Source organism: Cherax quadricarinatus, unplaced genomic scaffold, assembly GCF_038502225.1.
Source record: "Cherax quadricarinatus isolate ZL_2023a unplaced genomic scaffold, ASM3850222v1 Contig158, whole genome shotgun sequence".
Lineage (NCBI taxonomy): Eukaryota > Metazoa > Arthropoda > Malacostraca > Decapoda > Parastacidae > Cherax > Cherax quadricarinatus.
The window spans coordinates 35,654-51,200 of NW_027195184.1; the positions used below are offsets into that span (position 1 = coordinate 35,654).

Genomic DNA, 15,547 nt, shown 5'->3' on the forward strand with positions numbered 1-15,547 from the left:
TACTTCCATACATGGTTGCTGGCGTTACTACCATACATGGTTGCTCGCGTTACTTCCATACATGGTTGCTCGCGTTACTTCCATACATGGTTGCTGGCGTTACTACCATACATGGTTGCTGTCGACACTTCCATACATGGTTGCTGGCGTTACTACCATACATGGTTGCTGTCGACACTTCCATACATGGTTGCTGGCGTTACTGCCATACATGGTTGCTGTCGTTACTTCCATACATGGTTGCTGGCGTTACTACCATACATGGTTGCTGTCGTTACTTCCATACATGGTTGCTGGCGTTACTTCCATACATGGATGCTGGCGTTAATACCATACATGGTTGCTGGCGTTATTGCCATACATGGTTGTTGGCGTTACTACCATACATGGTTCCTGGCGTTACTACCATACATGGCCGTTGGCGTTTCTGCAATACATGGTTCCTGGCGTTACTATCATACATGGTAGATGGCGTTACTGCCATACGTGGTTGTTGGCGTTACTGCCATACATGGTTCCTGGCGTTACTACCATACATGGCCGTTGGCGTTTCTGCAATACATGGTTCCTGGCGTTACTATCATACATGGTTGTTGGCGTTACTACCATACATGGTTGCTCGCGTTACTTCCATATATGGTTGCTCGCGTTACTTCCATACATGGTTGCTGGCGTTACTACCTTACATAGTTGCTGGACTTACTACCATACATGCTTGCTCGCGTTACTTCCATACATGGATGCTGGCGTTAATACCATACATGGTTGCTGGCGTTATTGCCATACATGGTTGTTGGCGTTACTACCATACATGGTTCCTGGCGTTACTACCATACATGGCCGTTAGCATTACTGCCATACATGGTTCCTGGCGTTACTACCATACATGGCCGTTGGCGTTTCTGCAATACATGGTTCCTGGCGTTACTATCATACATGGTAGATGGCGTTACTGCCATACGTGGTTGTTGGCGTTACTGCCATACATGGTTCCTGGCGTTACTATCATACATGGTTGTTGGCGTTACTGCCATACATGGTTGTTGGCGTTACTACCATACTTGGTTGCTATTTACTAACTTTCTGTTTGTTGTGTGTATTTTTCCCACTCATATTTCACGACGGAGGATGTCTGCCAACCTACTGTCAGTTGGTCAGGACGGAGGATGTCTGCCAACCTACTGTCAGTTGGTCAGGACGGAGGATGTCTGCCAACCTGCTGTCAGTTGGTCAGGACGGAGGATGTCTGCCAACCTACTGTCAGTTGGTCAGGACGGAGGATGTCTGCCAACCTACTGTCAGTTGGTCAGGACGGAGGATGTCTGCCAACCTGCTGTTGTCGGAGGAGGAAGTCAGGACGGAACGCCTCAGTTGGTCAGGACGGAGGAAAAGTTGGTATGTGATCGGAGGACAATAAGTATAAATAAGAAACTATTCAACAACAACATAACACAATCCAGCAACATTAAGGTTAGTTTAGTTAAAGCATACAGTGTTGACATATATTTTAGAGGCAGCAGTTTGCAGTTTCTACAATAACTGTATTAGGCTCAATGTTATTGTGTGCAGAAATGTACTTTCTTCATACTTAACAAATCAAAATTGTTGTCACACATTACAAACATTCCAAAGAAATAAAATGTTTATTTGTATCCTTTGGAAGATTTAGCCTACGATAGTTGCTATGTTGATAGTTATTATGGCTGTTTATCACCAGTACATTGTCAAAGATACACCTCAAAATTAATTTCTACTGAACGATGTACAGCTCATTATATATATATATATATATATATATATATATATATATATATATATATATATATATATATATATATATATATATGTATGTATATATGAAATCACGAAACAAGTGATTTTAACCAAACTGCGGCAGGCCAGGACTCGACCCTACGAACCATATACCGCCTCCAGAGGCAGCACAATATACGCATCGCCTTACCACTTGAACCAGCGATCCTACAAGAATCACGCATACAGCTGAGCTACATGTTTTTCTCGTGATCCTAGAACACTCGTGGCAGTGGTATCTCGAGGACTAATTTCAGCCTCCTCCTGTTTGAATACCCACCTCAACAAGCAGTCTATATGAAATTAATCCTCGAGATACCACTGCCACGAGTGTCTTCGGATCACGAGAGAAACATGTAGCTCATCTGCATGCGTGGTTCTTGTAGGATCGCTGGTTCAAGTGGTAAGGCGATGCGTATATTGTGCTGCCTCTGGAGGCCGTATAAGGTTCGTAGGGTCGAGTCCTGGCCTGCCGCAGTTTGGTATATATATATATATATATATATATATATATATATATATATATATATATATATATATATATATATTTATGTGTGTGTATGTATACACATGCACGTGTGTGTGTGTGTGTGTGTGTGTGTACAAACATTATCTCTGAGTCCATAGCAGGACTCGAGATGAGTCCACAGCAGGACTCTGAAGCCGGGTTTGCAGGACCTGCAAACCCGGCATCAGAGTACACAATATTTTATCCACAACGCCAGAAAAAGTACTGTGTACTCTGATGTCGAGTTTGCAGGCTGGAACCCTGGTCTTGACTGACAGATAATGTTTGTAAAGTCTGTATGAAAACACTCTTTGTGGTGTATACAGTCGTTGTTGATATACTTATCATGTAGTGTGATTTAGTTATCTTTGAATGAAGATAAAAGCAAATCCTTGTAAATCCCAACTGGAGAAGTACTTATTAAATTTTCCCAATTTATAGGAAGATCTTATAAAATTATTATTACCGTTAAGAAACCCTAAATCCGTAGTCATGATGGTATATAATGAGGTCTGATTCGAGGAATAGTAGAGTAGTTCCAGTTCCTTGGAACAAGATCACTTCAACAGAAATGAAGTGTCCCCCCCAGCCCTCCCTCCCTTGAGGAGCGGTGTGGTAAAAGTGTCCGATATTTAGTTGAGTGAGGTCGTCGTGGCTTGTGTACCTCTCACTTTCAGTACGACTCTGGGTGTTGTGGTGCTCACATCGTCGTGGTGCTCACATCGTCGTGGTGCTTACAGCGTCGTGGTGCTCACATCGTCGTGGTGCTCACATCGTCGTGGTGCTTACAGCGTCGTGGTGCTTACAAGTCCGTGCTCTAAACGTTGAGTTGCTTACAGCGACGTGGTGCTTATAGCGTTGTGGTGCTCACAGGTCCACACTACTAGTGTAGTGGTGCTCACATCGACGTAGTGCTCACAACATCGTGGTGCTCACAGCATCGTGGTGCTCACACCATCGTAGTGCTCACAGCATCGTGGTGCTCACACCACCGTAGTGCTCACAGCATCGCAGTGCTCACACCATCGTAGTGCTCACAGCATAGTAGCGCTCACAGGCTGTACCTCGGCTGGTATGTATGTGTTGTACTCTCAGCTGTGTACTCTGACCGTCCTGGTGCTGGTAATCACCAATTTGCAATTGCTTATTTGTGACCTTCGTAACGCTTACACCCCACAGGGAGGTTCCTTGACGCTGGTGAGGGGCTCTTGATCTAGGGAATTGGATCTGTGCTCCGGTTCCCATGCGCTGTATAATCGTATGGATTTAGCGCTCCCCCATGATTATAATAATAATGTAACGCTTGTAGCCTCGTCTTAAAAAATCATTCCAGTGATTAACTCTGTTTACAAAAAATTAGTATCCCTTAAGCTTCATTTTGTCCTTATTTTCCAAATGTAGCTTCTCATCATCCCTTATCTTCCCATTCATATGTGGATATCATGTGTCCCAAGATTCCTTCCTGTCAGCCATCCTGGGCAACTCGGATCTTTGCAACCAGTTAACACACTTTGTTATTTTAAACCTGGTATCCAGTTTGTAGTTCTTTAATGGTTAAATAACAAAAAAAGGCACAATACTGTGACTGGAACGATACACAAATAACCGATCGACACCATGCCTAACCCTTCTAGGGTAGGGTAGGTGCCTGAGCCCGAGCCTTTAGCTCATAAGACTGTCATTCCCATTTGCCCCCTTGGGGCGGGGATGGCAGACCAGAGAGGCCTAGCTTGTGGCTAGGCCTGGGGACAGTTGGTCCCAAAGATGAGGAGGTACTTGTGCCTCCTCCCATGGGAGATTTAGGTCTCAGACACTCCCTAAAGAGGGAGCCAAGGCCGGGCCACCACTTGGAAAAGGCCCGGGCCGGGAGAATACCGGCGAATATTTAATAATAATAACACAAATAACCCTCACATGTGCGGGTTGTTTGTGTACTTTTCTGGTTGTTGTGTAAGTAATCATGTGTTGTACTGAGTGTGGGCGACACATCCGCTGTATATTGCTCCAATATGTTGTAAATAGATTTATTTTAGGTTTTTCCATTCGTACATGTGAAAGCTATTTTAAATTTTCCAGTGATATATGGAATTTCTCACTTTTTTCTGTTATAATCTTCCGGTGACAGATTTTGTTAATAATAACTTCTAATATCTCTGTCACTTTCTCTCATTTCCTTTTATTTACATTGAATTTCTTCGTTTTTCTCTCACTCCATGTGTTGAGTGTTTCCAAATAATTATGAAGAGATGGACAACCATACTAACAATAATGTACATTTATTCTTATGTGTTTATCTAATGGTTATAATCATGACCATAAGTTTTAAAAGGGTGAATTGTAAGCCAGTGGAAGGCCTCGGTCAGATGACCAAAAACTCCAGCTACGAGTTATCATATGATGAAGACTTCCGTCAGGCTACTCTTGTCCTGTTCCCTGACGAACCAAACCTGAGACATTTTAATAAATCTTTAATAAGTCATCTATATAACTAAGACTCGTGTCAGTGGACACTTGTCTCCTGACTAATATTAAAACGTTTATTTTACGTGATTTTTTTTATGGAAATATATCTTTTGTTACTTTTGGTGGGAAGATAAACACGGATAATTGTGAGGTTTATTTAAGTATAGGAATCACCACCAGTGTTTTACCTGGTTACATTGTTATAAATAGTTGTCTGTATGTGTCTTCTTCCACATCTTGATGCTCACTTCTTCTGGGAAGTTATTTATATTAATTAAAAACACAATTGAAGCAAATATGGATCCTTGTGGCACAACTCCCGTGACTTATCTGTGTGTTTAACTTCGATTTCTGTCGTCTTGTACAGCTTACCCCGTCTCGGACAGTTTATATCTTCCACATTAAGCTCTCTGAGTATTTTGTATATTGTTATCATGTCTCGCCAGGTTCTTCTATCCACTAATGTGATGAGGTTCACTTTAGTCTCTCCTCACAGCTTATTTCCCTCAGCACTGGGACTAGCGTCGTTGCGCACCTCAGCGTGTACTCCACTTTCTTAACCTTCTTTGTCAGGTGTAGCTTCAATTCTGGGATTAAAACTATACTCTTAGTGAAGAGTTTCGTAATAATCGTCAGGGCAGTGTCGTGACACGGGTCTTCGTCTTTCGACGACCCGTTGTCACATATATATTGAGAGAAATACACCATTCAGAGTATATATCGTGGTCCACTGCGGCGCTCCGCGGCCTGGTGGCTATAGCTCTCGCTTCACAGGCCCGGGTTCGATTCCCGGCGAGGGTAGAAACATTGGACGTGTTTCCATACATCGGTTGCCTATATTCACTCACCAGTAATAATAGGTACCTGGGTGTTAGTGGACTGGTGTGGGTCGCATCCTGGGACAAAACTGACCCAATTTCCGAGAAATGCTCAGCATAACAAGCGTCTTTATTTAGTAGTATGTCACTGATGTCAGCTATGGTCCGTATACCTTGTACGTGTACTTGTATATTATTATTATTATTATTATTATTATTATTATTATTATTATTATTATTATTATTATTATTATTATTATTCAATATCACATTCTGCTGATATTAGAGGTTAATATAACTCAAAGTACATAAATTAAAAATTAAGAAAAATGTTTTTTATGTCAAGGTCAGAAAATATCCAAAATTTTCTTCTCAGATAAAAATTACTTTTTTAATATCAACAAATTTTAAAAATTTCTGGTAAATAAAATGATAAGATTCTCCACGCCACGTTTTCTATATCAAATATTTAAATTATAGAAAATGGTTTGAGAAGGACCACAATGGAAATAAGTCAGTGTCTGACTTTTTTTGTGTCATCCCAGGTTGTGTACACACATGTTGCTGTGTATGATAATCTATGTAACTGTATTTGTGTATACCTGAATAAACTTACTTACTAACTTACTAACTTACTAACTTACTAACTTACTAACTTACTAACTTACTAACTTATTAACTTACTAACTTACTAACTTACTAACTTACTAACTTACTAACTTACTAACTTATTAACTTACTAACTTACTAACTTACTAACTTACTAACTTACTAACTTACTAACTTATTAACTTACTAACTTACTAACTTACTAACTTACTAACTTATTAACTTATTAACTTACTAACTTACTAACTTACTAACTTACTAACTTACTAACTTATTAACTTATTAACTTATTAACTTACTAACTTACTAACTTACTAACTTACTAACTTATTAACTTACTAACTTACTAACTTACTAACTTACTAACTTACTAACTTACTAACTTACTAACTTATTAACTTATTAACTTACTAACTTACTAACTTACTAACTTACTAACTTACTAACTTATTAACTTATTAACTTACTAACTTACTAACTTACTAACTTACTAACTTACTAACTTACTAACTTACTAACTTATTAACTTATTAACTTACTAACTTACTAACTTACTAACTTACTAACTTACTAACTCACTAATTTACTAACTTACTAACTTACTAACTTACTAACTTACTAACTTACTAACTTATTAACTTATTAACTTATTAACTTACTAACTTACTAACTTACTAACTTACTAACTTACTAACTTATTAACTTATTAACTTATTAACTTATTAACTTACTAACTTACTAACTTACTAACTTACTAACTTACTAACTTACTAACTTATTAACTTACTAACTTACTAACTTACTAACTTACTAACTTACTAACTTACTAACTTATTAACTTACTAACTTACTAACTTACTAACTTACTAACTTACTAACTTACTAAGGATCAAAGTTGTTTATTGATGAGTAAATAACACCTTCAACACCTGACTATTTTGTTGAGTAACACCTTCAACACCTGACTATTTTGTTGAGTAACACCTTCAACACCTGACTATTTTGTTAAGTAACACCTTCAACACCTGAGTATTCTGTTGAGTAACACCTTCAACACCTGAATATTTTGTTAAGTAACACCTTCAACACCTGAGTATTCTGTTGAGTAACACCTTCAACACCTGAGTATTCTGTTGAGTAACACCTTCAACACCTGAGTATTCTGTTAAGTAACACCTTCAACACCTGAGTATTCTGTTGAGTAACACCTTCAACACCTGAGATCCTTCATCTATGCCGCAGACTTTTATATCTGTGAGAGAGTGGAAGAAACGGAGAGATAATTTAAGGTGTTCAATCCCTTGGCCTTAATCTTACTAAAGCAGAGGCATAACTATGAAGACTTATATACTGGAGCCAGAGGAGAGATATGGAAGTTGAAGACATCATCACAAATGGGCGGGACCCGCTACTGGAAGTAGATCACGCCCATAACACATTTACTGGAAATTATATGGGGAGTTTTCCCAATACAATTTTAAATCAACCTTCCACCTACATAACTGGGGAGAACACTTGTGACTTATTGATGTTGATGCACGTATCTTGGAGACTTGTGGGACTTAAGGGTTACTGAGGTCAAAAACCATGTCCGTCCTTCAACGCCCACTATCTCAGTTTTCCAACTAGCTCCGGGACCCTGGATTAGGAACATATAGGTCCTGTATATTTATTATGAAAATTTACGCATGCAGAACTGCCTATTTAATGGTCTGTATAATTATAAAAAAAAAATTATGTGACTTGACAGATTTAAGTATTTTGTGTTATCTAATTTTTAAATATAATAGTAAGTTAACAACATTATTTTAACAAGTGAAGGACATTTAACGTTACATTTAACACATCTAACATAAATGTTAGCCAGTATCTAGCTACCTTGCCTACCTGGAGTCTACCTGGAGGTTACCTGCAGGTTTTTCCGGGGATCAACGCCCCGTCGGCCCGGTCCAAGACCAGGCCTCCCGGTGGATCTGATCAACCAGGCTGTTACTGCTGGCCGCACGCAGTCGAACGTACGAACCACAGCCAGGTTGGTCCGGCACTGACTTTAGGTATCTGTCCAGCTCTCTCTTGAAGGCAGCCAGGGGTTTATTGGTAATTTCCCTTACGCTTGGTGGGAGGCTGTTGAACAGTCTTGGGCCCCGGACACTTATGGTGTTTTCTCTTAGCGTACCAATGGCGCCCCTATTTTTAATTTGGGTCATTTTGCATCGCCTGCCCAGTCTTTTACTTTCGTAGGGAGTGATTTCTGTGTGCAGATTTGGGACCATTCCTTCCAGGATTTTCCAAGTGTAGATTATGATATATCTCTCTCTCCTGCGTTCCAACGTTCCCAGTAGTTAAGTTGCTTGACAGAACTTATACGTGCAGTAAAGGAGCTCTGTACACTCTCTAGATCTGCAATTTCACCTGCTTTTAATGGAGATGTTAATGTACAGCAATATTCCAACCTACAGAGAACAAATGATTTGAAAAGGATCATCATTGGATTGGCATCCCTCGTTTTGAACGTTCTCATTATCCATCCTATCATTTTCTTTGCACTTGTGATCGTGGCACTGTTGTGATCCTTGAAAGTGAGTTCCTCAGACATTACTACTCCCAGGTCCCTTACATTATTTTTCCGCTCTATTGTATGGCCAGAGTCTGTAATATACTCTGTTCTAGTTATTATCTCCTCCAGTTTTCCATAACGGAGTAGTTGGAATTTGTCCTCATTGAACATCATATTGTTTACCGTTGCCCACTGGAAAACTTTGTTTATATCTTCTTGGAGGTTAACCGCGTCCTCAGCAGATGACAGCCTCATGCAGATCCTAGTATCATCCGCATAGGATGATACGGTGCTGTGGGTTACATCTCTGTGTCTGATATGAAGATGAGGAACAGGATGGGGTCGAGCACTGTGCCTTGTGGAACAGAGCTCTTCTCTATGGCAGCCTCCGATTTACCTCTGTTGACCACTACTCTTTGTGTTCGATTGGTTAGAAAGTTGAAGATCCATCTCCCCACTTTGCCAGTTATTCCTTTAGCACGTATTTTATGGGCTATTACGCCATGATCGCATTTGTCAAATGCTTTTGCAAAGTCTGTGTATATTACATCTGCATTCTGATTTTCTTCCAGTGCATCCAAGGCCATGTCATAGTGATCCAGTAGTTGTGAGAGGCAGGAGCGACCTGCCCTGAACCCATGTTGCCCTGGATTGTGCAGTTTTTGGGAATCTAGGTGATTTGCAATCCTGCTTATTAGCACTCTTTCAAAGATTTTTATAATGTGGGACGTCAGAGCTATTGGTCTATAGTTCTTAGCTAATGCTTTGCTGCCACCTTTATGGAGTGGGGCTATATCCGTTGTTTTAAGTGACTGTGGAATTTCACCCATGTCCAAGCTCCTCCTCCATAGTGTACTTAGTGCACGTGAGAGGGGTTTCTTGCAGTTCTTAATGAACACAGAGTTCCACGAGTCTGGGACTGGGGCTGAGTGCATGGGCATGTTGTCAATAGTTTTTTTCAAAGTCTGTCGGAGTTAGGATAATGTCGAAATTCTGACATACAAATATTTATTGATTTTTGAGGCTCATTCATGAAGAAATCATTTGGGTCGTCGATCCTCAGACTGAATAGTGGCTCACTAAACACAGAGTCGTATTGGGATTTCAGTATTTCACTCATTTCCTTGTTATCAACTGTGTCAGACCCATCTTCTCTGAGTAAGGGCCCGATACTAGATGTGGTATTTGCCTTGTTTTTGGCATATGAAAAGAAATATTTAAAATTTCTTTCAATTTCACTAATAGCTGCAAACTACTCCTGTCTCTCCTGGTTCCTGTAAGAGTCCTTTAACTTAAGTTCGATAGTTTCCACTTCCCTGGTCAGCGTCTCCTTCCGTGTATTAGATATTCTAGCACTCCTGAGGAGCTCAGTGATTCTTCATCATCTTCTGTAGAGGGAGCGTCTTTCTCTCTCCAGGTTACTCCTGCTCTTCTTCTTTCTTAGGGGAATATGCCTAGAACATGCTTCAGCTGCCAGGAAGTTGATCCTTTCAAGGCACTGGTTTGGATCCATGTCATTTAAGACATCTTGAACATTAAAGTGGTATAAAATACCGACAGGTTGGTAGGTAAGACACATAGGCAACAGTTAGGCAACTTTATTCCGAAACGTATCGCCTACACAGTAGGCTTCTTCAGTCGAATACAGAAAGTAAGCAGGAGCAGTAGAGATGTGAAGACGATGTAATCAGTCCATCACCCTTAAAGTCGTAGAATTTGAGGTTGTCAGTCCCTCAGCCTGGAGAAGTTCAGTTCCATAGTCAGGAACTATCTGAAGATCAAGTGACAGTGCTGAGACTTAAATACTGTAAATACTCATAGCACGATAAAGAATAGGCACTCAAGTATTCAATAAGGAATAGCAATTGGTAATCCATTGAACAAGGCGAGTAAGTTACTATAAGCTAGGTGGCAGGACAAGCATAAAGGGCAACATTGTAAGTAGGTGCGGGTCAAGTCCCAGGAGGGTGGGGGTCAGGTCACAAGAAGTTGTGGTCAGTCAAGGACCACTGAGACTCCACATTACACTCCAACGCACAAGTCACCTACTTTTCAGACACATAATAAACCCAAACATAATTCCACACATAATTACACACACACACACACACACACACACACACACACACACACACACTCACACTCACACTCACACACACACACATATCCAGACTCACACTCCCCCCTCCCCACCGACATCTCACTCCTTCCCCTGGTCCCACCCCTCCCTCTTTCACCCTCCCCCTCCCCACCTCTCTCTCCTTCCCCCTCTCCCTCTCCCACTCACCCACTTCTCCCTCCTTCCCACTCCCCATATTCCCCCCTAAACTCCCCTTCCCACTCCTCTTCCACATAGCCACAGTTCCTCCTCTACCTTCCCCCCCCCCCACACTCTGACATACACACTACTATCTGCATGACAGTGTCTTCCATTGCAGACACTGCAAGGCTCCAGGCGGACATCAACCAAATCTTTCAGTGGGCTGCAGAAAACAATATGAAGTTCAACGATGAGAAATTTCAATTACTCAGATATGGTAAACACGAGGAAATTAAATCTTCATCAGAGTACAAAACAAATTCTGGCCACAAAATAGAGCGAAACACCAACGTCAAAGACCTGGGAATAATCATGTCGGAGGATCTCACCTTCAAGGACCATAACATTGTATCAATCGCATCTGCTAGAAAAATGACAGGATGGATAATGAGAACCTTCAAAACTAGGGATGCCAAGCCCATGACGACACTCTTCAGGTCACTTGTTCTATCTAGGCTGGAATATTGCTGTACACTAACAGCACCTTTCAAGGCAGGTGAAGTTGCTGACCTAGAAAACGTACAGAGAACCTTCACAGCGCACATAACGGAGATAAAACACCTCAATTACTGGGAGCGCTTGAGGTTCCTGAACCTGTATTCCCTGGAATGCTGGCGGGAGAGATACATGATTATATACACCTGGAAAATCCTGGAGGGAATAGTACCGAACTTGCACACGAAAATCACTCACTACGAAAGCAAAAGACTTGGCAGACGATGCACCATCCCCCCAATGAAAAGCAGGGGTGTCACTAGCACGTTAAGAGACCATACAATAAGTGTCAGGGGCCCGAGACTGTTCAACTGCCTCCCAGCACACATAAGGGGGATTACCAACAGACCCCTGGCAGTCTTCAAGCTGGCACTGGACAAGCACCTAAAGTCGGTACCTGACCAGCCAGGCTGTGGCTCGTACGTTGGTTTGCATGCAGCCAGCAGTAACAGCCTGGTTGATCAGGCTCTGATCCACCAGGAGGCCTGATCACAGACCTGGCCACGGGGGCGTTGACCCCCGGAACTCTCTCCAGGTAAACTCCAGGTAACTAACCTAACACAGAATTACATAGGTTTCCCACTCTGAGGCAATCAGGATAAAACAAAAATGGGTTTCCAGAGAGCAGGAAGAAAAACCAAGGGACAGGAGGAGGAAGCTGCAAAGCAAGATTGGGCAGCAGAGCTCATAAAAAGGGAACATGAATTGGAAAAAAAAACTAGAAGATCTTAGCATGAGAATGGACGAGAGGATAGCTATGGAAAGCAGGAAGTGGGAGGTGCATGTCAAAGCAGCTGAGGCTAGGATACAGAGTTTAGAAGAGGAACTGAAAAATCTGAAACAGCCTAAAGAACTAAAGAACATTTTGGGATTGACATCAGAGACTGCTACCTCAGTCACAAATAAGGGGACTATAGGGAAAGGAGCAAAACTGCATGTAGAAGCTCTATCAGAGGAGACTGTAGTAAATGAAAGAGCTAAGCTATATGTGGAGGCCCTAACAGACCACAGCAGAGCCCAGGGAAAGCCGAGAAGGGAAAATGACAGGCCACTGAGCCCAAGTACATTAACTAGTGAAACTGAAGAAAGGAAAGTTGCAATGGAGGAAATCAAATTGAATGAGGGGATACATAAGGATATGCAGTGGGAAAATGAAAGGGTGAGGTCAGTCTTTGTGTATGGGCTCCAGGAAGTTGAAGGGGAAACATATGAAGCAAGAAAACAAGGGGGAAAAAAGCAATTGAAAGCATCATGAAAGCAATAGGAGAAAACAACATGACCCAGCTGGAAATTTTTCAGAGAATAGGGGGGTTTTTAAAAAAAAGATCCCGGCCAGTGAAAATGACCTTCAAGGCAGAATCGACTCGGAACAGGATCCTGCAGGAGAAAGCACGATTAAGGGACATGCCGGCATACAGGAAGGTGTATCTCGACCGCGACAGAACACAAAAAGAAAGGCAGAAACTGATAGAGATGGCACAAAGGCGAAAGGAGGAAAGAGAGGGGATGGAGGAGAGAGACAGGAGATCCCAGACCCAGGAAAAAGATCAAATACAGCCTCCCTCACAACTTTCTATAGAAGCCTGCCAACCAGGTCAACCCCAGTGCAACCAAACACTCTAAACCAAAACACCCATGCCACATCCAATGCCCCCACCCACTGCATTACAAACTCCACCCCCACAGCAACCCCCCATAGTTCCTTATCAGGTCTCCCACTTCCCCAACCCCAATATACCTCCCAGACCACAGTCTTAGAAAAGAAGTTGAAGGTGTGGCATACAAATGCAGATGGAATAACAAATAAGTATGAGGAGTGGCATGAAAGAATCAAGGAGACATCCCCAGACATAATAGCACTCACAGAAACAAAACTCACCAGAATAATAACAAATTCAATCTTTCCATCTGGATATCAAATCCTCAGGAAAGACAGAGGGAGGAGAGGGGGAGGAGTTGCACTGCTCATTAAAAACTAGTGGGGTTTTGAGAAAATGGAAGGAATGGATGGCACAGGCGAAAGGGACTACTTAGTAGGAACAATCCAGTCTGAGGGACATAAGGTGATTATTGTAGCAATGTACAACCCACCACAGAACTGCAGGAGGCCAAGAGAAGAATACGATGAGAGCAACAGAGCAATGGTCGACACACTAGCCGAGGTGGCCAGGAGAGCACACATGGAGGGAGCAAAGTTACTAGTTATGGGTGATTTCAACCACAAGGAGATTGACTGGGAAAACCTGGAGCCCCATGGGGGTCCCGAAACATGGAGAGCCAAGATGATGGATGTGGTACTGGAAAACCTCATGCATCAACATGTTCGAGACACTACCAGAGAGAGAGGAGAGGATGAACCAGCAAGACTGGACCTTGTATTCACCTTAAGTAGTTCGGACATCGAGGATATCATGTATGAAAGGCCCCTGGGAGCTAGTGATCATGTGGTTCTGTGCTTCGACTACATAGTCGAGCTCCAAGTGGAGAGAGTAGCAGGAATAGGTTGAGAAAAGCCAAACTACAAAAGGTGGAACTACTCAGGCATTAGGAACTTCCTTCAAGACATTCAGTGGGAGAGGGAACTGACAGGAAAACCAGTACAAGAAATGGACTATGTGGCAACAAAATGCAAGGAGGCAGAGGAGAGGTTTGTTCCCATGGGAAACAGAAATAATGGGAAGAACAGAACGAGTCCTTGGTTCACCCAAAGGTGTAGGGAGGCAAAAACTAGGTGTACTAGAGAATGGAAAAGGTACAGAAGACAGAGAACTCAGGAAAATAAAGAAATCAGCCGAAGAGCCAGAAACGAATGTGCACAGATAAGAAGGGAGGCTCAGCGACAATATGAAAATGACATAGCATCAAAAGTCAAGACTGACCAGAAGATGTTGTACAGCCACATCAGGAGGAAAACAACAGTCAAGGACCAGGTAATCAGACTGAGGAAGGATGATGGGGAATTCACAAGAAACGACCGAGAGGTATGTCAGGAGCTCAACACGAGATTTAAAGAAGTATTTACAGTGGAAACCAGTAGGACTGCAGGAAATCAGAACAGGAGGGGTACACCAGCAAGTACTGGACGAGGTACATATAACCAAGGAGGAGGTGAAGAAGCTGCTATGTGAACTTGACACCTCAAAGGCGGTGGGACCAAACAACATCTCTCCATGGGTCCTTAAAGAGGGAGCACAGATATTGTGTGAGCCATTAACAAAGATCTTCAACACATCATTTGAAACTGGGCAACTCCCTGAGGTATGGAAGATGGCAAATGTAGTCCCAATTTTTAAAAAGGGAGACAGACATGGGGCACTAAACTACAGACCTGTATCACTAATGTGTATAGTATGCAAGGTCATGGAGAAGATCATCAGGAGGAGAGTGGTGGAGCACCTGGAAAGAAATAAGTGTATAATTGACAACCAGCAAGGATTCAGGGAAGGAAAATCCTGTGTCACAAACCTACTAGAGTTTTATGACAAGGTGACAGAAATAAGACAAGAGAGAGAGAGGGGTGGATCGACTGCATTTTTTTGGACTGCAAGAAGGCCTTCGACACAGTTCCTCACAAGAGGTTACTGCAAAAGCTAGAGGATCAGGCACACAACAGGAAAGACACTGCAATGGATCAGAGAATACCTGACAGGGAGACAACAACGCGTCATGGTACGTGACGAGGTGCCAGAGTGGGCGCCTGTGACAAGTGGGGTTCCACAGGGGTCAGTCCTAGGGCCTGTGCTGTTCTTGGTATATGTGAACGACATAACGGAAGGGATAGACTCAGAAGTGTCCTTGTTTGCAGATGATGTGAAGTTAATGAGAAGAATCAGATCGGATGAGGATCAGGCAGGACTACAAAGAGACCTGGACAGGCTACAAGCCTGGTCCAGCAACTGGCTCCTTGAGTTTAACCCTTCCAAATGCAAAGTCATGAAGATTGGGGAAGGGCAAAGAAGACCGCA

The 15,547-nt window shown here is 42.3% G+C and overlaps 1 protein-coding gene across 1 annotated transcript in view; it reads left to right on the plus strand.

Annotated features, from left to right (window-relative positions):
- Nucleotides 1-1,128: 1,128 nt before the first annotated feature.
- LOC128702404 (uncharacterized) overlaps nucleotides 1,129-15,547 on the plus strand; it is a 186,661-nt gene continuing 172,242 nt past the window's right edge. Inside the window, exons 1-2 of the mRNA XM_070080128.1 lie at nucleotides 1,129-1,470; nucleotides 3,284-3,392. Coding sequence (XP_069936229.1) covers nucleotides 1,129-1,470; nucleotides 3,284-3,392 — 451 coding nt within the window. The remainder of the gene's footprint in view (nucleotides 1,471-3,283; nucleotides 3,393-15,547) is intronic.